This window comes from Syngnathus scovelli, chromosome 12, assembly GCF_024217435.2.
Source record: "Syngnathus scovelli strain Florida chromosome 12, RoL_Ssco_1.2, whole genome shotgun sequence".
Lineage (NCBI taxonomy): Eukaryota > Metazoa > Chordata > Actinopteri > Syngnathiformes > Syngnathidae > Syngnathus > Syngnathus scovelli.
In genome coordinates this window covers 9,335,404-9,360,518 of record NC_090858.1, presented here as the reverse complement: position 1 = coordinate 9,360,518, position 25,115 = coordinate 9,335,404, and the positions used below count along the sequence as shown (strand labels likewise).

The 25,115-nt window shown below is 41.0% G+C and overlaps 1 protein-coding gene and 1 long non-coding RNA gene across 4 annotated transcripts in view; one reads left to right on the top strand and one right to left on the bottom strand.

Annotated features, from left to right (window-relative positions):
- LOC137840788 (uncharacterized) overlaps nt 1–25,115 on the bottom strand; it is a 144,811-nt gene that overhangs the window by 77,736 nt on the left and 41,960 nt on the right. The window lies entirely within an intron of this gene.
- On the top strand, nt 3,802–10,015 carry btbd3b (BTB (POZ) domain containing 3b). The gene is made up of 4 exons (XM_049735451.1): nt 3,802–4,744; nt 5,679–5,769; nt 7,275–7,393; nt 7,840–10,015. The coding sequence occupies exons 1-4, from the start codon at nt 4,428–4,430 to the stop codon at nt 8,870–8,872; spliced, it is 1,560 nt and encodes a 519-aa protein (XP_049591408.1). The 5' UTR covers nt 3,802–4,427; the 3' UTR covers nt 8,873–10,015.

The following is a 25,115-nucleotide window of genomic DNA, read 5'->3' as shown; positions in this document are numbered from 1 at the left end:
AAATGAGCAGTACGGTCAGGTTTTTACAACATCCATAGGAAAGATGGCCAAGACTCAAGAGCCTTATCAACACCTTACTCTCCATATTTTAGTGGGTCCAAGCAGCAGGTGTTATAGTGTTGCTTAAACAGAAAGCCATGTGTGGAGAAGACAGCATACAATTTTTAGCACGCAAATGGACAATTTCTGTTTTTGGCTTGGTACTTACCATGCCTTAACGACTATTCAAGTATTACCATGCATGTCACTGCATACGAACCCCGTGGACATTTACAGGGACAATCAATAATACGAATAGTGTGTTCTAATTATTTCTTTTAATAGGAAATAAGACAGACAGAGCACTCGGGAGTAGTACAGAGACAATGATTGATTGTAATGATTGGCGAAAAAAATGACGAGGGAGAAACTGCAGAGAGAATGAGATTAGTACAGACCAATTCAGTAACTTCAATAAGGATGTGAGGTCACACCTTATATTGAGAGGTTGGTCATCTCAAACTTCTCATATAAAAGCTGGCACCATTCTTACTGGCATTAGATTTCACATTATGAGAGCAGAAGGACACAATGAGTGTGCAACGTTGAAAAACGGGGTCGGTGTGTAAGCAGGCAGTGGGCAGCGGTTAGAAGGTCTTCACTATGCTGCCATTACTCACCATGTCCACAAATAAAGGACACAGGTGTGGTATCCTGAAAATTGCCCTTGTAGCATCCATTTTTATGCATTTAACCTTAATAAGCTTGTGGATCCCTAGAGGGTTCTGACTTTCTGAATAAGCAGATGCAATTTCATCCATACATATTGTGACTATAGAGCCACTGGTTTTGGGGGGAAAAATTAAACTCCTACCATCATTGGTTAGAAGTTAAAAATCCTTATGGCGTTATCTATTTTAGTCTCATCTCAGGAGTAGGGATATTCATACTTGGAACATCATCAGAAATGAGTGATACTTCAGTATCCTCCACAAGGATACTTTTAGCTACTGGGCGACTCTACCACTTGAGTACTATGGCTCCTTGATGATGAAATTTGTGAACAAGGAGAAAACATCTATAACTGTTCAAAAGGAACTTTAAGTCATGAGATTCGGGAAAATTGTCAGCGTAGATGCCTTCCTCCTGTCAGAGTCACCTATTATTTTTCTCTTCAATACAGATTCAATTTGTATCCCAAATGCAGTGGCGGCTGAGGAAGGTTTTTCCAGAGGGTAACAAAGACAGTTTTGAGTGTCAATTCACAAGCAAATAAAATTGAAAAAACGTTCATCTACAGACATAATATAAACAACAGTTTTTTGAGTCACAAACACATTGACAAAAGGGCACCTGCTTGACTAATTTTGACACAATCAGTAGAGTGTTTTTAGGTTTGGTCAGTTCTTCGGGCTTCGTTCCCCACTTAACAGTCAAGAAGATTTTTAGTGCTATTTGGTAAAGTTTTTTGAGATACGTTTCAGTATGTATTCAAAACTCCACAGACGGACAATTTCACTGTTTAGGCAACGCCTTCTGGCAGCTCGATACCACAGAAGGTACCATCACTTATTTTTTCAAAGCATTTCCGCATTAGTGTGTCCTCACGGGTGTGTGCATCAGTGTGTGTAACTTTCTTCCGGGCCTTCATCGCAGTTCTTTTTTGTCTCATCTTTTCTCTGCCAAAACTTCCAGCAGGTGCCTCTATGCAGAAGAGCTCTTTCACAACTTGAGTTCTTATCTGAGCTCAAATACATGATGGGCTGGCAGCCAACTCCACCACATATGAGATTGTTTTTTTTCAATCTACTTATTGGCTGGAAAATCATAAAAAATAAATTAATTAAATAATTAAAAATAAAGAGTATTACTAAGAACAACTTTGTTTGACTTTGTGAACGAGCCAGATATTGGCATGTAGATTCAAACGTTTTTTTTTTTTTTTTTTAATCAGAAGAGCACAAACCTGTCTTATTTCAATGAAGTGTGCTCACACAAGGTCCCCCATATAGTGGTTATAGCAACATAATAAAATGTTGATAGAACAAATTTTACACTTTACATTCTAGTAATTATTTGAACACAATTTGTGAAATTCTCAAAATAGTGCATTTGTTTATTTTCACACAACAACTCATCACGAGGACTGCATAACCGCGCAATGACGCCATCACACTCCTGTTGGGGGAAAAATAAATACTACGGAACAATGACATTGTGTGAGACAAAAGATGATAGTGTGCCTGTCGCTGTGCCATCGTTATTCAACTTCCAACAATGCACTTTCGGATGACGAGATAAAATGCAATCAAAAAAGCAGGAGGTCGTTTAGTAGCTATACACAACCATTTGATTTATCATCAAACTATTAAACAGTGCGTGGTATACAGCTTTTAAAACAAGAGGCATGCGCCTTGTCAAAGAAGAGGCTGCAGAATTAATTGCGTATTACTGCACCATAGTCAGTTGTTCCGTGTCCTAAATGTGTGTCCTGCTGAAGCGTGTGGATGTGGTTTCCAAGGTAACATCTCTAGTGGCCGGGCTTTTCAGAGCACTGTGCCCTGTAATGTTGGTCCCATGTTACCATAGCAAATGTCTCTGTTTTACATCGCACACTCTATAAGGGGGCTTTGCGGGCTAATGCTCCTTAGTGCAGAAAACACTGAGACAGTTAATTGGGGATTATGGAAAAATCAATACTTTAGTTCAAAGAAGTGGATAAAAAATAATACACCTTTCCCATCGTGTCTTGGGGTTTGGGATTTTTGCTTTTGTTTTTGCAAATAATATGGTAACACAGCTAGGCAGTATCAACAGCAGGGTTACTGCTTTTCAAAACTTTAAAGCAAGGTAAACAGGGAATATTTTAATATTTCAATTGGTGTGCATAATAAATATTGCAATATCAGCATTTGATTCTTTAGTACCATCTCACACAAACATTTAAAACATTTTAACACTGCTCCTTTAAATAGAATCCCCACTGTGCAAAGTGCCAACTGCGCAAGAGGAGCAAAAGTGCATGCATTATACATTGGGCAAAAGTGCATTGCATTTATGGCTCAGTCCATTGCTCTGCAGAGATGACTTCACAAGAACAATTCTTCTCAGTCTCGAATATATTGTGATTTTTTTGTTCATTCTGCCCCCCTACCACAAAATAAAATGTTGATTTAAGCAATAATTCAATCATTAGAGGCAAAAGTCAAAGCTGTTGTTCTAAAAAAATATCATTATTGCTATTCTAGTTATTTTTATTGGTAGTGCCAGTGTTTTTTACATTTTCATAAAAAAAATATCCATATACTCATGGTTGTTTTCTACCACTTGTCCAAATTAGGGACGCAGGTGAGCTGCAGCCTTTCCCATCTGACTGACAAGAGAGAGGTGCGGAGCAACATTGACTGGCTGCAGTGTCAACTGGCAGGCACAAGTTAGACAGACCCAAAAAAAATCCTCTTTTTTAATATGAGCGAGTGAGACTCATGCACAAGTGAAAAATGAAAAGTATGTGCATGTGTCATGAATACAGAAAACTGTTTTGAAGGGACTAAAAATGTAAGAAAATGTATCAATTAACTAAAACTACATTAGCATTGCCCTTTCAAATGACAGCCTGAATGTGACAGCTTCAGATAAGGCAAAAGGAAGTAGATTTGGATGAGAATAGATCATTCCCGTGGCAGATAACTGTCTCTTTAATTGAGACTTAGACAATTACATATACAAGTATGGGCTGCATGAGCCAATGAAGAAAACTGTGCACTGCCATTGGCCGCATTATGCGGAGTTGTGTGTAATGCGAGGGTGGGGTGGTGTGTGTGTGTGAGGGGGTGTCGAGGGGGCTGGAGCGCAGTCTCCTCCGTGCTCTCCCATCTAATCTCTCTAGTCAGCAGAATGTGCGGCGGGGCAGAGCAGCGCAGCGCAGCATCCACCAACACAGCATCCAGGATGGCGACTGCGCTCATGGAGGAAGCAAGCGAGGCAAGTGTTGAGGAGAACGTATAAGCGCTCCAAAGAGGGGAGAGTGAGCTGTAAAGAAAAACACAGCTGGGAGATGAGCGGGACTGAGGCGTCGTTGCTGTCTGTCTGAGAACCACTGCAGCAGCATTAAATCTGAGGCTGTCAGACCAACCCTCAGCAGAGCGACAAGGGGGGAAGAAGCTATTTCAAGAGCGAGTCTCATCACGCTGAACCAGAAATGGAATTCACAAGAGCTAATCTAAGTTCAACCCGAAGAAAAGTGGATGAAAAGTGTGGACTTTCCTCTTTGAAGAAATAAACAGACAAGCAAGTTTTGAAGTCTCCTAGTGGATTAGTGAGTGCTGCACTGCGTCCGAGGCGTGCAACCTTTGCTGTCATCTTCCCAGGTCCTCCCTCGCAGCTGTCTCCTCCCGGTGAATGTCCTTTCTGCGCTCTGTTCCACTGCTCAGCAGTTCACCACACTCATGGTCGATGCCAAGGGAAGGAACATGAAATGTCTGACTTTCTTCTTAATGCTGCCTGAGTCAGTGAAAAGCAAGTCAAGCAAAAGCTCCAAGAAGGGGAATGCCAGTGGCAGCCCCAAACTGCCCCCAGTCTGCTATGAGATTATCACTTTGAGGAACAAGAAGAAGAAGAAGATGGCAGCGGACATGCTTCCCACCAAAACGCCAGCACCTGCCACCACTACCACTGTGCAACAGTACCAGCAGCAGAACCTCAACAACAATAACACCATACATAATTGTAACTGGCAAGGACTCTATTCTACCATCAGAGAAAGGTAGGCAACCTTCCAAATCTTGATGGCTACTCAACAAGGAAGAAACACAGTATAGAAAAATGAACGTTTATGCGTAGCGCACCCTGCCCTTAATCGGCCGGGGATTATTCTAGTTGACACCACCTCTATGCGTGTCGACTTTGCTGCTCCAACAAAGGCTGGACAGGCATGAGGTGGACTTTATATGCACAACAGGGCCAGATTGTTCTTTTCTAAAGGCAAAATATTTACTTTGGCCGGAGAGCAAAAAAAAAAAAAATCGCAGCTGTCCAGTGCAAAACCGTGCTTTGTTGTCGTCTCTCTAGAACATTTTGTTTACCTACCACAGTGCTCCTCTGCTCAATAATATATGAACAGTTTCATTGTTGGGTCTTTTGGTAGACAGCTTTCACTTGTTCTGTCATTTATGGAGCGCTACACTTTATGCAATCTTAAACTTCAGAGTAAATGTTCGGGCAACGATACAGCTTGGTGGACTATACTGATTGATTGATTGAATATTTATTGATCCCTGGGGAACTTCAGGCCCCAGCAGTATTCATACCACAGAGCGGGTATATAAAAGACACACAGATGACATGAGCGCAACTCACTAGGCTCCCATAAGGCTGCCACACAACGGCGCCACAAAGAAAGCCAGTAAGTGCGAAAGTTAAAAGCCATCAAAGCAAAGCAACAAGAAAATGGGAAAAAAAAAAAGTAACAGCGGCCAACTAGCCCCCCTCAATACCCAAAACACACAAAATAGCCTCCACGGGGTCCACAAATAGGTGTAAAGGCAGTCAAGTTCAATGGCGTGGTTCAATGGACAGCAGGTAACCCAAATAATCTGGTGCTTTACATTTTTTCACGATATTTAAACTGCCTGTTTTGTATAACAACCAAGCCATACAAATACCTTTCAAGGTTATTTTCATTCTTTTTGTGCTTGCAGAAACTCTGTAATGTACAACAATGAACTAATGGCAGATGTCCACTTTGTGGTGGGTCAGCCTGGAAAGACCAAGCGGTTGCCGGGACACAGGGTAAGGATTTTACCATTCAGTTAATTAAGTAGAAAACAACATCAGAACTTTATAAACTGTTTTAATGACTTCATGGAACTCAAATCCTTTGTGCTCCGCTCTCGCTTCGGCACCACATGTGCCTGTTCGAGACAGTCCTCAATTATTTATGTAAATGAGTCTGGATGAAAAAGGGTGAGGGGTTTACTTCCTCCTTGCTCCACACAAGATCTTTGTGTCTAGATTTTTTGTTTTGTATGGGGGGGGGGGGGCAATTACATTTTTCAACTTTCTTATAACACTGCACAGCCACGAACGAGAGCTCAATGCATTCATGTGCATAATCAGAACTAATTCTGGATCTGCAGACAATGTATATGCAACAAAGAGCAATCATTATTATAATCAAGTCTTTTTTCCTCCTCTATGCTTATTGAGAAGGTATTTTTTTTTTTTTTGACATCCGACATCTTTGTCTGATTTGCCCCTCTTTGTGCTACAAGAAGTTACCATAAATGATTAATTAGACATTATGTCTGGACAAAGGGAATCGCTTAAAAGCATATCTATTTGATATGGATGTATTTGAATATTCACTACAAATCCAGATTATTTTGGTGCTGTCAAAAGCGCTCTGCTGACTACCCTCTATTTTCACTTTATATTGAGTTCTGAGGATTTTGGCGTCTTCATACGAGACCTAGATGTATAATCTACAGATAATTTTGTGAGTGCTCTTTGAGAAGACAGTTATGGAAGGACATGTTGGATGACTTGACTGCACTTAAATGAGACATTATGCCAGTTGGGTTTAATGACGTTCAATGCAGCATTTTTTATTGTCTCCATTTGGCACTTATAGCCAAAAGCCAAGAGGTGCGACTAAGCACATCTAAAACTGGTCCACAATTGACCTCACTTTATGGAAAATAATTTTTAATATCTGTGTATTCTTTTGCTGAAACAAAGATTGGGTTCACTGTACCATGGCCCACTCATAATTAGAGTGCTCTGTGTCACATGTCCCAACCTAGTCTCACTTAAACTGCAAGCCCCGCAACACACAAGCTGACAAATACAGCACACGAGTACGTAGCGCCACGAATGGATTTGCTCTCATTTCTAAAATTAGCGTTAGCATCGTGTTGCACCCGGTGCAGTCAAGCTGCGATTAGTCATTAATTTCAGGAAATTGAATTTTCACTATTCAATGGTGTGATTAGAAATTCATTTTATTCGATCAGATGCAATCTTGTTTGTTAGAAACATGCCTCTTCATCCTGAGTGTAAATAGCGCTCTATCTGGCTGAGCGCTGTTCATTATAAGAGAAACTGAGCAAACACAGCCTCCATTAATTACATCTGGGGAATGGTTCAATAGCTGTGCCTTAAATACACTGTTGCACATTCACAAACTATTCAAATCAAATTACAACTAATCAACTTGTTCAGGTTAAAGTGTTGCTTGTTTGAATCAAACATGAGAACCAATTAATAAATGCCTATTTCCCCCCATTTTTTAACAGTATGTCTTGGCGGTGGGCAGCTCAGTGTTTCATGCCATGTTTTACGGTGACCTGGCTAAGAATGATGATGAGATTCATATTCCGGATGTGGAACCAGCTGCATTTCTGGCAATGTTGAAGTAAGGATATTCTTTTCTGTTTGGCTCATACACTATTGTCATTGACCTTTTATTATACTGCCTTTATGCTCATGGAAGGAGACGAAACATTTCCTTCAGTCAACATCACGACTGGATTGGCTTTTCGAATGGTTCATTTGTCACACTATCAAGGCTTTAGTGACAAAGCAAAACTGTTCATATGGTGGTTGTTGCGTGCAGTGGGAACAGCACTGAATCATCCTGTGGTGGTTCAACTACTTTATTACTTAAATGATGTAGCTCAAAAGACTTGTACCTCGACTAAGAGACCAGTTTATGAGCTTTTTGATGTATGTGCTGCTGTAAGGCATAAAAGGGAGTCAAGGCACCACCGTTATGCCTCAGTCCTTGTTTTCCAAGTTGGCTGTTTTCCAGTATAAAAGAAGTTCATCATAGCAAACTAGTGTACCCGTTTGTGTCAACAGGTACATCTACTGTGACGAGATTGACCTAAGTGCTGACACAGTCTTAGCCACTCTCTACGCTGCCAAAAAGTACATTGTCCCTCACCTGGCACGTGCCTGCGTGAACTTCCTGGAGACCAGCCTGAGCGCCAAGAACGCCTGCGTGCTACTCTCTCAGAGCTGCCTGTTCGAAGAGCCCGAGCTGACTCAGCGCTGCTGGGAAGTGATCGACGCCCAGGCCGAACTGGCTCTACGCTCCGAGGGTTTCTGCGACATCGACTACCGGACCCTTAAGAGCATCCTAAAGCGAGAGACGCTCAACGCTAAAGAGATTGTTGTCTTTGAGGCGGCGCTCAGCTGGGCTGAAGCTGAATGTCAGAGACAGGAGGTCACTTTGTCCACTGACCACAAGCGGAAGGTTTTGGGCAGAGCCATGTACCTGATACGCATCCCCACCATGGCTCTGGATGACTTTGCCAATGGAGCGGCCCAGTCGGGCGTGCTGACACTTAATGAGACGAACGACATCTTTCTTTGGTACACAGCTGCCAAGAAGCCTGAACTTCAATTTGTCAGCCAGCCGAGAAAGGGTCTGGCGCCCCAGCGCTGCCACCGCTTCCAGTCCTGTGCCTACCGAAGCAATCAGTGGCGTTATCGGGGCCGCTGCGACAGCATCCAGTTTGCTGTGGACAAACGGGTTTTCATCGCCGGTTTCGGACTTTACGGCTCCAGCTGTGGGTCAACAGAGTATAGCGCCAAGATCGAGCTCAAACGCCAGGGAGTGGTGATGGGACAAAACTTGAGCAAATACTTGTCGGATGGCTCCAGCAACACTTTCCCTGTGTGGTTTGAGTACCCGGTGCAGATCGAGCCTGATACCTTCTACACGGCCAGCGTGGTTCTTGATGGGAATGAACTGAGCTACTTTGGACAGGAAGGCATGACAGAGGTGCAGTGTGGGAAGGTGACATTTCAATTCCAGTGCTCATCAGACAGCACTAATGGCACAGGGGTGCAAGGAGGTCAGATTCCCGAGATTATCTTCTATGCCTAACGTTTGCACTTGAGAAAATGTAAGAAAGAAAAAAAAAAAAAGATCACTTTGTGTAACGTGGCCTGGTATTTATTTTTTCCACTACTCTTGTGTACTGTTTGACTTCTGAAAAAGATCTTAAGCGTATTACGTGTGATTTAGGTGAATGGTTTCCTTGATAAGAACCTGATGTATTCAGATAATGATGTGTAGAAATATATAGATGAAAATACAAAGAAATCTATCTTGCGCTTAATGTGCATGTACATATGAACATATGTAAATCGTTAAACGTATATGAGGGCATACTTATGACTAAGACTGTCCTCGGAAAACCCTTTTATGATGAATCGATACACTTCTTATTTCTACTATGTTTGCATAGAATGCACATATATATATAGCAGCAATACATCACATTCTTCTGTATTTTCTAATGAATATTTCATGCGATTAGTGGTCTGGATTGTCAGCATTATAACGGAGGGGACTATAAAGACTTACACTTATAGTCAAAGCACTGTGTTTAACACTCATCGAGCATTTGTATTCGAGTGGTTGTGCTGCTTTTTGGTACTTTGGATCTACTAATGCTGAGAGTTCTTAGATTAGAGAGCACTTTGAGACACTACTTTCTCTCTGTAGCATGTTGCTCTGAACTTACAATCACCCTTCTCACGAAAACTTCATCAGTGTTATGCGCACAGTAAACATCCATAAATGATCATTAAAAAGTGATGTTATCCCCTTTCATGCCTTGAGGGTTCTCTTATTTTTTTTCTTTTCTGATTTAATTGCAGTCTAATGTGGAGTGCTAATTGTTGTTGCACCTTAGGTTTGTTTTCACAGGGACAAGATCAATGGTGGACATGTGTGCGTGCGTGTGTGTGTGTGTGGTGAAGCAGACTGTCTTCTAGAACTGCTGTTGAAAAGATGCACACTTCAAGTTGTGCATGGTGTGTTGCAAACTTGCACTGATGTTTTGTAATCAAAAGGTGTGTTTTTCAGTTGTTCTTCAAGATGTGTAATTTGTTTTGCTTGAAATTGAAGAAAATCCACAGTTTGGTCTGAGGATGACAAAGGATGTTCAAGTCCTGTGTTTACATTCTGGGTGACTACTGAATGTGGATGATTTTTGAAGCAAATAAAGAACAACAAAACATACTCTTTACTTGTGATTGCCTTCCATAAACTAGAGATGATATTCTAATGCAACTTTATTCTTCCTCAAGTAAACAGAATGAGGTCTAATAGTGGTGTGAAAGAAGGATTCACATACTATATGAAGCAATTATATTTTATGAGGGATGGACAACATTAGACATGTGCTCAGTTCCACTCGTGGAACAATGATTCAAGCTTAATATTCCTAAACAAACAAGCTCGTGTTCTTTATCCATCGACAAACATTACAGTTAGCCAGCCAGCATATTAAATCATATGACTGACAGGAAGTAAGAATTGAACCAAGCCGCATTTTTATCCTTGCACAGCAATAACATGGCTAAATGAAATCATAACAGTATAAACGTGTCTTCATCTCTATCCAAACCTGTCTTTTCTTTCATTGCACGCAATTTGAAAGTGAATCTTTCAGGAGCCTGGAGAAAATAAAATCATAACTTTAATGGTTGTAAAGCAAATAGTTGATTGTCAATAAAATCGGTTAGCACCTCTGACAGTCCTAGGGATCATGAAGCCCATGATGAATTGAACTCAATTCGGTAAAGGAGCGAGACGATGTTCCGGTGTGATTTCTTGTAATTGTGTAGCTAACATTGTGAATAAGGCCAATAATTGCACTGTGGAAACCCTATGGAGACCAAGGCAAGCCCATTGTTATTTGATTTAAGTGATGTAACTCACCTTAACCCAAAAATAGCTGATTAATTGCAACAACTCAATTAATTCCCAAATTTTACAATTGAAAAATTGATGTCACTCTTTGTTTAAGCATCCATCAAGCACAAACGATGCGATTAGCCGTTCTCGGTCGAGAATAATCTTTTTTTAATGAGAGGTGACGATTATTACGGGGATCACTCAGTTGTGGTAGAAGGAAATGTAATTAAATCCCGCAGGGATACGAATAAAACACATGGTTAGGCATCTAAAAATAATTAGTTTGTCATTAAAAGCAAACCCAGAGTCATCACGTGTGTACTAATGAGGAAGCCTATGCAGATTTTGCAGTGTTTTTCTACAAATATTTACATAACAAGGTGAAACTATCTCAAGGTTACGATAATAACCAACTTACAAAGTGCTGCATCCTGTTTAAATTCGCCAGTCACTTTACAGTCCAATATTTGTATTATTCATAAATTAAAAATGTGGTATCTATAGTACACAGTGCCACACTTTTGATAGAAAATGGAGACACCAGAAGGATATAAACAACGGAGTGAAAGTAGTTTGGACTTTTTATTTCATGTCCATAAGCAAAAACAAATTGCACTTGCTTTATGGCAGGCTTTTCTTTGCTTGTTGCAATTGTAAACATGAGACACAGAGTTGGAGTAGAATGGAAGGTGCACACTAATGGCACAGAAAAAAACTAATGTTGCAAATGAAAGGTGACTAAAGGTCACAAAGTTCAGCAAGGTGTTGCAGGGAGACCAAAATAGGGCCTCCTATTGCTCATTTGTTGTCAAACCGCAGCGCTAAAGAGATCGAAAATACGAGAGGTATTACTTGCAGTAATCTCCTATCTTGGAGCTGCTGCCAACCACATGGAATCGTGATGCGGTGCACAAGCAGCAGCCCTGTGATTGTGTGACTTGTTTATCTATTTACTTATTCATTTCTACCACCCTGCGCTAAAACGTTTCAACTGCCGAGCCATTCAGAGACCAGCTTTTATGTAAGATTAGCCCGTTGATAGTGATGTTGCTGAGCTTTGCAAGCAACAATAGGGCTGTGATTTCTTGAGGCAAATGCTTTTGTGTACGTTGAAGAACTCTTGCTGAAAAAAAGTGCAAATGCACTTTCCTGAGATTGAATAAGAAAAAAGTTGCACAGCTTATTCAAACCGGATGCAAATCCACCCAGCACACTGTAGCGGGCACCCAGAGGGTAGATTAATAAAAGTATCTTGCAGTGGTGCAGAGGTAAATACTCTTTTTCCATTCTAGCATGCTTGTCCAATGAGGTGTGACCTCTGCAGATATACAGTCGTGACATAGAACTCCATCCATCCATTTTTTACACCATTTGTCTTCATTCACGAGTGAGCTGGAGCCTATCCCAATTGAGAGGCAAGAGAGATTCAACACTTGACTGGTTGTCAGCCAATAGCAGGGCACTTATGGACAAACAATCCTACAAGTTCACATTTAGATCTATGGGTAGTTTTAGTCTTATGCTAACCTAACACATGAGAGAGGAAGCTGGAATAGGAAGGTTATATGAGAACCCTGACACACTAACCGCTTCAAATTCAGGGGAGAAAAAAAATGATGTAATTTTGAAGAGATTAATTTGTTGCTGTATTACAGTCCTAAGGTATTTCTTTAATTGTACAACTTATGTTTAGATTTCGCCCACAAACAGCGCAATAAGGTTTGATCTTGAAAACTTGAATTATGACAGCTTCCTACAGAGAGAAGTGCTCAGGGCTGAACATGAGTTTTTGTGTGTACTCCAGAGCTGCTCCTTATGTTGTCTAAGGAAGCTTCATGGCTTTGATAGTATACACTAGAGCGAGAGGGCCCTTCTCTCCCCAGGGTCTGATATAATGAGTGAGGAGCTTACTAAACATGATCTGCAGCTCTCACAAATAGGCTACTTGAAACAGTTGGAGTTCGAGAAATAACACGCAGCGGTAATGTATTTGTAGGAATGCTATCTGACTCAATTTGGACCGTATAATGTGTTTAAATATGATACAAGGGTAGAGACCAGAGTGGCGTAAGAGGCTGTCGGTGCTGATTCCGAACGCAAACATTGGAACAACCGTTTTCCAGTTTGTAGCATGCAGTGGCAGATTTCAAATGATTGCCTTCAAGGTTTGAGGCTGGGAACAAATGTGAATAGAATTGTACTGCACGGTCTACTAGAACCACCTCCCATGGTCAGGATTTATCTTGTGGAAAATCTTATCACTTGGTAGCATAGAGTCTGGAAAACCAAAAGAGACATCTGAATTAACGTATTTCTAAGAGTCAGCAGAAAGTCTTATAGCTACATGAATACATTGTGTTTCTTAACACCCATTAAGAAAGTCCAAGTGAATTTGCTGAATGTTCACTTTTCTACAGTGGCCATTGTGGCTATAAATTCCTATGAAAGACAGCTGACCTCTAACAGTGTATCCATTCCTAATTCCAAAAGCAGAACACCATCCTCAATTCCATGTACAGCCTGCTTATCACTAGAAGGCTGTCACTATAATCAAACTACCAGCGGCATTCAAAAAGGCAAATCCAAGTAACGGTAGAAGCTGGCATCATTAAATCTTTGAAGAAGAGACTCGGCGTTCAATCAAGAAGGGATTGGGTGTAATACACCTTTGCTTTCATAACAGCTTCACATTTCCATATTCCGTTGTGTGCATAAACATCGTCACAGCTGCGGCATCTTGGCCTATTTGTCAAGCCGATAATGAATGTGATGTTTACAAAGCAAAGACTCTCTTCTCATCCCACTATTAACTCAGTAATTACTGCAGCTCCCTCTATTCTCACTCAATGACAAAGACTTTCAAAGATATAAACTCTATATTTATTTCTTTAGGTAAACAGAGTTGAAGGGAAACGGTAAAACACATTTCCGTTTCGATTACCACTCAAACATTCAATAGTTCGGAACTCTGGAGTTTAAAAATGAGCTTGCTCATCTTCATTAAAGAGTTTTGAAGTAGCTGCTGTCAGCGTTCATCCAAACTGACAAAAACTCTCTTGACTCTCACCCTTTTCTAAGTCAATCCCCAACCCATTTCGCCACTAGTGCCCTCAATAATGGCCTCAGTTTAATCTCCAGCGTGCCTTACCTTTGCCGTCTTTTCATTTCCCTTTGAGATAGTAAAGCTCTCGCTCTGAGCTGCTGGAAACAATCACAGGACATGGAATGAATAAGAATGTTGTATTTTGAGGAGATTTGCCATGTGTGACTATTTTGTATTCTCCTGCAGCACATCCAGCTGTGACTAAACATATTATCATGTTTTGTGCAAAAGAAAACCATAGGGCATCTCTTATAAATGCACGTTTACATACCCCATGTTGGACAAAGATAACGCAATTACATGTAAACGACAGAGAGTGCACCAGCCTCTTACTGGAGATTTCGACCAAATAGCCCTGCACTCAGTTGTACTAAATTATACTGTATGTGTTCATCAGGCAGAAAATTGTACCCAGAGATGGGCATTAGGCAGTCACTCAGCATAGCGTAAAGAGATGCATGCATGTTTGTTTTTCATGGTTGAAAAGAAGGCTTTCTTCTGGAAGTTCAATAACTTCAAAATATCAACAGAAGCTTGCTATTGTCATGTCAAAATAGTTTTTCATTGTAGTGGTGGATGCAAAAGCCTAAGAAAAGATTCAACATTACATTCAGGGCCCATTTTTATGTTATATTTATGAAAGAACTATATTATAACTAAGATGTAAACAGGGGTGCACATGTGGTGCGCAGGTGCACATGGGCATTAAAAATGCTTAAAGTGCACCATTGTCACTGCTCTTTAAAAACATTTTGCAGGACTCAAGCACTACACACAGGCTACAGTTTACACAGGAGATGGCAAATTAAAACTGGGTCAAGATGGCTCTGGGAGTGTCTGTAAATGTGACCCCGCCAACCTGCAAATGTCCCAAAAATGTAATAATAACAGATAAACTACCGTATTATTCTATTTAATCAAAGAAAGGTCTACATTTCTACTGTTCCAAGATAAATTATACTGTGTATGGATTTATCGATGTATTTGTCTTATCATAATAAAACAATTTGCAGTGGGTGCAGCGACTCAGTGGCACAAATGAAGAATGAAACACAAACAACTGTTTAGTCAAACGTGGCAAGGACGGTAAATGATACTTTGGGCAACAAATCATGTGAATAATTCACATCAACACTAGCTTGACTAAAAAGGTCCAATTTCTGTTCTCGTTTGTATTTACTCCCCCGCAGATTTCTCAAATTAGATAACCCTTGGAGCATCTCTCTACCAATGTCAAAGATCTATGGCAAAGAAGAGGCACGTGAAATATCAAAAGGCCAAGCACCATACTCAACAAGATTGGAGTGCAGGTGGGTGGGGGTAGCTTACACCATTCTGAAATGCTGCACCTCCAGCGATCCTTCCGAAGAGGAGGGGCAGTTGGAATCCCATCTCTTGGTGATGAAATTCTTTTCATCGTTCCTCATTTGCATAACAAAGGTGCGTAAATCGTATTATATATGGCAATGTGACACTGTAAACCTCTATAAGAAGAGTGTCGAACCAACACACTCCTCTTTTTTTTTTCCAGGAATCATTGCGAGTTTGTGTGCACATTGACTTGAAATGTTACCCCGTCACAACCTTGCACCTTTCATGTCGTTAGAATGTTCATGTCATTTAGAAAGGCATTCATCCATGCAACTGCAAGATATTATGAATGCAAATGACCTGCTATTCCCTGATGTCACACGCCCTATTTATATGCATCGTTTTAAACAGCAATACTATCAAAGTCTCGTGAACCACTGACTTCGTTCTCATGGACCCACTCAGAGTTCAGCGAAGCACAGAGACGAAGGTGTCGGTCCGTGATATTTCATCACAGGTCTATTAGGCTGACAAAAAGGATGAGATGTGACAAAGGGCCATCACCCCTAAGGAGACTCGCCAGGTTACGTGGTCTGTAGCAAAGTAGCTAACAACGTAGACATTCAGAGGTCATTATACAAAATTCTGTCTAGGAAAAATTTGTGGCAACCCCTAATATATGCTGCCCTAGGCAATGAACAAATCAGCAAATGTCAGTCATGCCCAGTAAACGGCAGACTTGTGCAGCTCCGCAAGGATTTTGAGACAGGTTTACACAATGATAAATTAATCCAAATGTTTTATCATGTATAAAGAAGGTTTTCCCCATTTAAAAAAAATTGTCCGAAGAGCTCTCTGAGAGATTTCTGTTGAAATTCCAATTGTAAAAACATACTTAGTTTGAAAATAGATTAAAGTAAGTTAAACCAATATAAATGCCCTTTTCAAATCAAAGTGGGTACATTTACATCAGTTTCAAACATTTTAATCATGTGCAACCAAAATGTAAGTACTCCCCTGCATACCGCGTTACAGCAGAATTTTACCCTTTAAACGGAGAGCCGGACACTTACAATTGATAAGTCCACGATTGACACCATGTACATATTTACATAATGTAGATACATTATATCAAGTGATTTATCCATGTGTGGAAGTGTTATAGCCATAAACCAACTGCAGCACACCTGTAAAGTTAAAGACAAGGCTAATGCTGAGATGCACACTACATAAAGGACCTACTGCTGACTCAGTAATTGCAAAGTTCTGAGCATTTTCAGGAATGAACATCAGCACAAAACTCCTTCATGGCATAGGTTTCAATGGCACAATGCCAAACGATGGATAAAGTAGGAGTGATGCAAGCCGCCAATGAGCTCTGCAATAGTGCAAACGTGTTCTGTGAAGTGAAAAATGCTTCTCTAGGTGTGCAAATCTGATGGGATGGGATAATAAATATCAGGACAGATATATAGCGGAGGGTATATATCGTCCTGATTGCTGGGGGTTTGCAAGGTGAAGTGAGGGAGGATCTTAAAATATTTATCTTAATGAGACAAAATTGCAATTGACAATAAGCTTCTCTGTCCTGTTCCAGCATGATTGCGCCTTGGTACACGGAGCAAATCCACAAAAGCAGGGCTGAGTTTGGTGTGGATGAATTGGTCAGGTTTGACATCAACCCATTCAAAACAACCAGGAAGGAGTTTGATCGTGACCCTCCGGATGAGTCGATAAAGATTCCTATCGACACTCCCATAAATCTACAGAGTTTGCTGGGAGAGATATTGAAATCCATCTATTTAGAATGAACGCCAGCTCCTGTCGGTAAAATATGGGAGCCCATATAGTGTAGAAGCCGAACTGTGCATGGATTAAGTGTGTTTACCCTTGAAAATGATAACAAGTGAAGCAATGGAGGTCTTATGTGTGCAGAACAAATAGAAGATAGAGTCTATGACAAACAAACAGGAGTGGGGGGAGGCAGAGCATATGTGGAGCCTTTGCGTGAGCTCTTGGAGAAAAGATATTTTAATTGCTGCCATAATTGATCTGTCAAAGGATGCCCTGCACTACTTGAGTAACAGATCGCATTAACATCTAATACTGCAGTTGTTTATCGTACCCAGTTAGATGAAGCCAAAGACTAATAAGGTTACGACAGATGAGGGCCGCTCTGGGCGTGCTTATCTTCAGATAAAGCAGCATCGGTTCAAACTTTCAGTGCTGTGGTGTGAGTACTGGAGTCATGTTTATCTTGATGGGAGGCAGGCTGTTTTTTATTGAAAACACAGTGGAGGCTGGAATGAATCTGGACACAAGCAGGTGCATTACAGAAATTACGCTTTAGCAGTATCATGCAAGTCCTTCCAAAATTCAGAACAGCACTTGAGGACCTGAAGAAGATTTGCAGGATTAGAGGTTGTAAGCCAGGCCAGCTCAATATATAGATTGGCTCCACACTGAGAGCTGCATTCAATTTCCCAACAATTAGATGCACCCGAAGGTTAATATGGTAGTCGGTTAATCTGTGGTGCTTGTGTTATCCACTCCAATGATTCCCAAACAGGGTGCTGTGCACATTACTGTGCCGTGGGAAATTACCCCGTTTCACTTCAAATTCATTAGAATCATCAATGGAAGTGAAGTCTAGAGATAGGCAGAACAATTAATTGCCCACAATTTAACTTTTTTATTTTAATGGAACTCAAATTTTCAACTGCGCTATTGGTGTGTGCACGAGATCATTAGTAACCATAACGGAATAATCAGTAGGCATTTCCTCCCATTTTTCTGAGAGTTTTCACCTAGCCAGTTTACGACAACAGTAATCGCAGGAGCGTGGTGAGTATTAGAAATTTCGAGAAAAGTATATTTTTTTTTTTTTTTTTGAGCGGTGGGTTGAAGTGGAAGTCGTTTGCACACCGGTGCCATATCTTTGAATGACAGACTCAAATCTTGGCAGGGCATCGATTCAGATATAATGAAGGTCATTGTGTATTTAATATTGCAGACTAATGTATCAGCGAAATAGGCTGCCGCCCACGATGTAGAAAGTACTCTGGATCTTCTCTAGGCTACATTATATAAAGAAAGTCCCCACTCTGACCTTGTTACGACACTAACTTTCCCCCATGACCGCAGTATGTTTTTAATAAGGGTGCTTTTCATGCCTAGTGGCAGTTTGCTTCCAATCCAATCCTCCTAGCTGATTTCATATTCTGAGGATGCTGTAGGTCTCCTGGCCATATGAGAAAGAAATTTCTCTCCTGGGATGTGGGAAGATGTCTCTGGTGTGGCACACACTGAGCTCTGAGAAGCAGGGATGACAGGAACATTACATGGTTCAAATGAAACCTCACATTAGGCTATTTATATTCGTAGGGAGCCATTATGTGACCCTCCTATTGTGTCTTAATGCAAAGCAGTGGCAATAAAAAAAAAAAGTTATGAATCAGAAGTGAGAAAGGTGAGGCCAACACAAATACAAAGTGCTAAAGTGCTCGCAGACTGTCTTTATTCATTCCGACAGTGAAAGAAGGAGCTGATACTGACCAACAAGGAAGGAGATTAGCTAACCAGAGTGTTTTATTTTGCTGCTGTCTGCTGTTTTGCAAGGAAACTGAAAAAGGAAGACAATGACTGGGATGCCCTTCGTTCGTAGCTTTCATGAGAGATAATGTCTTACAGGGAGGGACAAAGTTGCTCGAACGTTTCCATCAAGGAACCCTTCTACATGAAAGTGGGTATTTTGGGCTTTCAGAAGTGGAGTGACTTCTTTTCAAAATGAAAGTGTTTCTCACACAAACAAGCAGACACTTTCATTGCACACTTCACAAGCAAAGAAGTACTGAGCTCATGTGTTATAAAGTCTGCCAATTAGTGAAGACCCTAAATTTGTCAGTTCCAAGGTTATCTAAAACCTTGATTACTGAAGACATTCTTAAATATCCACAGAGTCAATATTTTGAAACGTTTGCAAAACACAAAGGTGACACCACACTCAAGTACGCTTACTATAACACTCGTTACACAAAAGTGTGTCCTCCGCAAGAGTGACACTAATCTCCACTTCAATCAATTTGAAAAGGTTACACTGTAGTATTGTAAATCACATTCTGTGCTTGGTTTGCCTTGTTTTCACCTTCACCAAGCACTGTCGTCACCTCTGATATAGCTGATGCTGCACAACAGAGAAGATATTGGTCACTGTGTGCGTGTCACAATCATTGCTGATTGTTTTTTTGCATCATAGATACAAACCGAGCTGTCGCTAAAGGGCCGATACCTAAGTGGATATTTCAATAACATTGATTGGTATTTTGTCATTTATGTTCACTTCAGATATAAATGATAGAAAGTCACGGAGTCCTTAGAAGGCGCTACAACTCCTATGAATCTTTTCTTAGTATCACCCCATCAAATAAATTTTTGGGAAAGCACTGATGTGCCTAAGGGTTACTTTGCAACAGAGGTGTGGCTATATATAATCCTGTCTGCAGTGATGCAGTAACTGTAACATCTAATCCTATCAACAATTATAACGCTGATAACCTGGACCTTCCATTTCTACTGTCTCCAGTACAACCGTTAATTTAAAGTGTTAATTTAAGACCATGCTGTTCTTCCCTTTCCATTTTCTTTTCCCCCCTGGTGGCGGAGGGAAAAGCAGTTGGGGGTAGTGCTTCTATAATTGGAGAAAGCTTCTGAAACATGCAGATGAAGCAGGGTGGGAAGGAAAAAATGAAAGCGTGATATGGGCCACATTTCTAATTATCATTCCCTTTTTCTCCAACTCATGCAGTCATACTGTACAGCAGAGATGCCCTCTTCGCCTGCTGGCCTCCACATAATTAGTGCTCAGTGTAGAGGGCTGAGGGTGGATTGACGCTTGCATAAGGCTTGAGTGAGGGGGCTTGGTGGCAGGGGGCTTACCAGCAAGCTGAGGCTTTGATGACAGGGTTAAGAGCACTGTCAGCATACTCACTCCTACATATGTTGCAATGAAACAAATTGTCAGATGACAGCCAAGCCCACCGCTCTGCATGTGAAACATGGAAAAGGGTTGAAATAAAGAAAATTTTGGCAATAGTACGGTCGTCATTTATATTAAAAGCTCATTTTAATGAAGTGATGATCATTTCTTGCTGAATGGTGGGAGAAGGATGACAAATGGCAAGGAAGAGACTCTGCTCAAGGCAAAGGCAAGTGGACAGAACTCAGCCATTCCAGGGATGCAATTAAAGAAATGTACCAACCATTCTGCATTCTTAAGATAATATAATTATGCACCATTAATTTACACATACTGCAATTTGTAATGCATATTTCTGTACATACCAGAGGTTAGTTCTTAATATCATGAGGTGCCATCCTACATTATAAAGTGAAGCTACCACAATAAACTGATTTTTTTTCTTAAATCAATGCTTTCATCTTTTTCATTTTTAAAAGCAATCTATGAACTTTATATGCACTGCATATATATATCCCCAACCCCTAACGGCTTAAAGTGAACAGAATAGATCTCATTTTTGTCACAATAAAGCTTTCGGGCAGTCTGCAGCATGTCAACAAAGTTTGGGTCCTGTGTGCACAGTATCAACACCAAACCATTAAATCCTCTACAAGGACTGGTTCAATTTAACCAGGGGGGAAAAAAAAACCACAATCCTATTCTCTCTAAGATAAGTTGAGAAACAAGTCGCTTTGTAAAAAATTCTCAGGCAAGGAAAGTCACCTACCGCAGCAAAGGGAGGCTCAGCACTGCCTCTTTGCAGGGTGTCGGGCTGCTCTTATCGGCCCACCAAGGGGCCGTAGAGGGGTAATAGGATTGTGGCTCACACAGAAAGTGGCATGCTCACTAAGCTGTGGAAGGCTGGGGCACATGTGCGCTTGTCCGGCACCATGAAAGCACAGAAAAGCAAGCGGGTGGATGCTGAGTTGTGCTCACTCAATAAATAACTGTTAAATGGAAAACTTTGGAGGGTCAGTGGGACACTGTTCCACTGGTGTACCTCTGAAGACCTGCAGATGACCTGTAATCCTGCAGCCAAGAAAATGAATAGCCAGCAGTTACTCAGAAAAGCATTTTCTGTAAAATGGAGGTTGGGAGAGAGGTAGCAAAGAGAATGCTGGTTTTAGAGTTGCTAGTCAGTGTCTTTCCTTGGCTGGCTAAGTCTTGGCAGCAGAGCACAGTATCCATTTTGGAAAGATGAAAGCAGGACTGGGCTGAATCAGAATGGGAGGGGGAGGTGCATGCACCTTGAGCTCTGCTGACTTAGGCACTGATGAATAATTATAATCGGATTCTGTAAGGACGATGTGTTGTCATTAGAAGATAAATGTGATACAAGCAAAAGATCAACATTTTAGCTATTATTTTCAGCTATGGTGTGGAACATACGACTGGCAAAGATGTGTTTTATTGCTCATTGATGATTCAAACTATGTCCACACTGTCTAATTTCAGGTTCAGGTTTCTATACCAGATGTAACGACATGTCTCAGGGTCACTTACAAGAAATTGTAAAGCTGAGAGAAGATGGCAAAATCAATAAGCAACACATGTAGAACAAGGAAAACACCAGCTGTTGATGAAAGCTGCATTGAAAGACCCTCTCAAGAGACTTTAACCCTACAGAGCATGTACACGCATGTTTACCTTACACTCAATGTACCAAGACGGATTTGAGCAATGCGTAGTACTTTTTCGTTCTGAAGAAAAGTAAGATGGTGAACCTTTTGGGTTAGATTTGGGCTTATTAAGAGAGAGACATGGTGTACCTCTTCAAAATGAGTTAAGAGTCTCCATCATGTGCAATAAGCAAAAGTACATGGAGCACAGTATACACAAACAATGCTGGATGCTTGTTTGTCGTGACTTTGTAGGCGATAAGGATGAGAAATAGAAGGTACGATAGCAAATTATTAGCAATTTAGTATGCATCCAAACACTGACAGAGGTCTAGTGCGTTTGTAATTATACAGAAGTGCCCGCTCATCTGCATACTGCAGAGGCTGTCTTATTGAGTTTGATGGATGCTACTGTTTATCGGTCACACTCCTATCTCCCATCAGAACAGTTTCATTAATTTCACACATGCTGGATGATGACAGCCGCTGGCTGATTCCAGAGAAGCTTAATTTCATGTGTGGATATTTCAATTCCCAACAACATTTGGTAATTCAGAGAAAATAGAACAAAGTTTATCATGTTGAGATGAAGAGTTCAACAGCACAGATGACCAGATGGACGCTATAATCGTGAACCGTTCTGAAAAGAACATTGTGTTTGAATTAACACATTTTCTTCTGATAGGTGCATACGTTATGTTACAGTGAAAGCGATGGCCATAATAATCAATCAATTGATACCAAGAGCAAGAACATCCAAATGCACATAGCCATTAATGGTGACGTAAAATGGTAATGCCAATGTCATCCGCGACGTGTCACAAAGGACACGGCTTTTGTTTATGCTGCATTTTCTATGTTCCAATTTATATCCTGACAGACCTGATGAGATAACGTGACGAGCGCTACGAGATTGTTGTCAGCGTGAGATGGGGGTCTTTCTTCCGGCTGTCGCTTGGTGGCTATCAGGGATTGTGATCTACAGAGAGCACCCTCCTTTCTCTGAGGGGGTCAATAGTGCGGACATTGACACAGGACATGGTTTTGTTCCGTGAGACACACCTGCACATATTATTCCTGTTAAACAAATGTTTCTAAGCTAATATGGCTTTCACATTATGGAGACAAAGAAAAGACACTCTGGGGGCTTCTGCATTAAAATAATGTGAATATTTCTGTCGTAGATTTAAGCGGTTGTTGCTATTTATAGTATGGCATATAGAGTACATCCTAAAATAAACGTAAGGGAATTCTTTTTTAGCTCAGAATATGTTAGTTGTACTTAGTTGTATGAATACATAAAGGCATCCAAAAGCAAAACACTATGACTATATTTGAAGATGTTCCATTGATGAAAGAGTATCCCATCAATCCTAATCCTACAACAGACACATTTCTTATCTATTTTATGCCCACGAATAATGCCTGAAAGATATTCAGATCAGTCAGGTCGCAGCAGACTCCAAGAGTCTGTCAACGATGCAATTTTTGCTCTTTGTACTAATGTTTCTCGCTGGCTTTACTCTGTCTTATATTCTCCTCTCATCATCAAATTCCTTGTTTTCTGTGTTGTCTCTCACTATCTTTTCTTTCATGTGCATGAAGTCGACATACTGCACTTAGTCACAGGGTGAGCTTACGCTTCAAGTCATGCAATCCTGTTAGAAACTGGCACAACTTTGCCCATTCGATGCCAGTCAAAATATTACAGTCTGTTTGCGGATTTAATGAGCACTGGCCACATTGCATCCCATAATGAGCCTTGTTTATACATCTTTACGGTGAAGGAAATATTGGAGTGATTCCACCCAAATCTGTTCACTGTGTTTTACATCTTTCATGTGTGTGCTTGTGCTTTTATTTGAAGCACAGGAACAAGACATAGATGTCACAGTGACAAAGAAAGTTATTGGCTTTCCTAATATGAGCCAACAGCCTGATCAGGATTCAGCAGGTGTCTCGTGTATCCGAGGCTGACGTCTGTTCCGGACCATCAATCACAGCTAAATGGCAGATGGTCGGCTCCGCGGCCAGGCAGGAAGTGCTCTAACACAATCGCTGCAGCAACACAGCGAGCAGCCTACCTGCTGATAATCCATTTATGCACAGACAAAGCTACTTTAATCTGCACCCCCCTGCAAACAACAAGGCCAGCATCCAAGCTGAAGAATCACTGGTCCACTGCATACATCACACAGGGTGACAGGCCGCATTAGAGTAAATACTTAACCACATTTACATATGGCAGAAGGCTTATGTTAATGATTTAACATACAGTACTTGATTAAAATCACATGATTGCCTCCTTGCCGGTCATATGGTGACATTTTATGCAGTGGATGATTTACTCGATTATTCAATCAAAAAGTGAACAAAGATTGTAATTCATGTGTGTCTGTTTATTCAGAACCTGACACGACCTTAGGGATGTCTATGTTGATGTTGGTATTATTGCAAAATTAATGATAGACTGCACATGAAAGCAAATTAGAATCTGCATGGTACTCTCAATGATGAAAATAGTGTCAAAATTCACACTTTGTCACCAGAGCCAACCGAAACAGTGCAACTATTCCTCTATAATTTGTCAAATATCTTTTTAGCGCAAAATCTAAAGTTGACATTGGAACTGAGGATTTTAATGAGAAACGCTGGACAATGAGCCAAACTAAGAGGTCAGGCCAAGACCTTGAGTTCCCACAGGGTGTCATTAGAAAAGATTGAGTTAGACTGAGCTCTGTTGCCAAGATGTTTCCGCTGATTGGGCTTCATCAAACAACAGAGACTTAGTAGAAGAGCAGTCTGTTCCACTGAAACTGCCCGGATTTGCTCCTGCTCATCAACACATCTGTTCAAGAGTTTGAATGACTCATCCTCTTTTCTCAAAGCATGGACATTGGCACTTTAGCGAGAGGAGGTGTCACAGCCCAACACGAAGGAATATACAATTAGTCTTGACTAGTGGAGCTGTTCCACCAACCCGCGGCAGCAGTGAGGGGGGCGGGTGGGGGGCGAAGCCATGAAAGAGGCCAGGTGCAATATCACATCCTTCCTGTCAGAGCGCTTAAAAGGAGAGCAGAGGAAGAGCGTTTAGCTCCGAGGGACGCATGTGGAATGCTGACCACAGGTTAAAGAATCGACTATTCAGTGTGCGTCTCTTCCATGTGCCCTATCGTGTCTGGGAGGTATCTGCCAAGTCAAAATGTTGCCAACATCTTCTGAGGTGCTTGAAATACTGACAAGGAAATAATTCAAGAATTTTTTATTGGCCATGTTTGAGCATGCCAAACAAGGAATTTGACTTCGGTACATCTCAGCCTCTGTTCAACATCTAGGTGACTAACAACACTCAGGACATGTGCGGAAATTGAC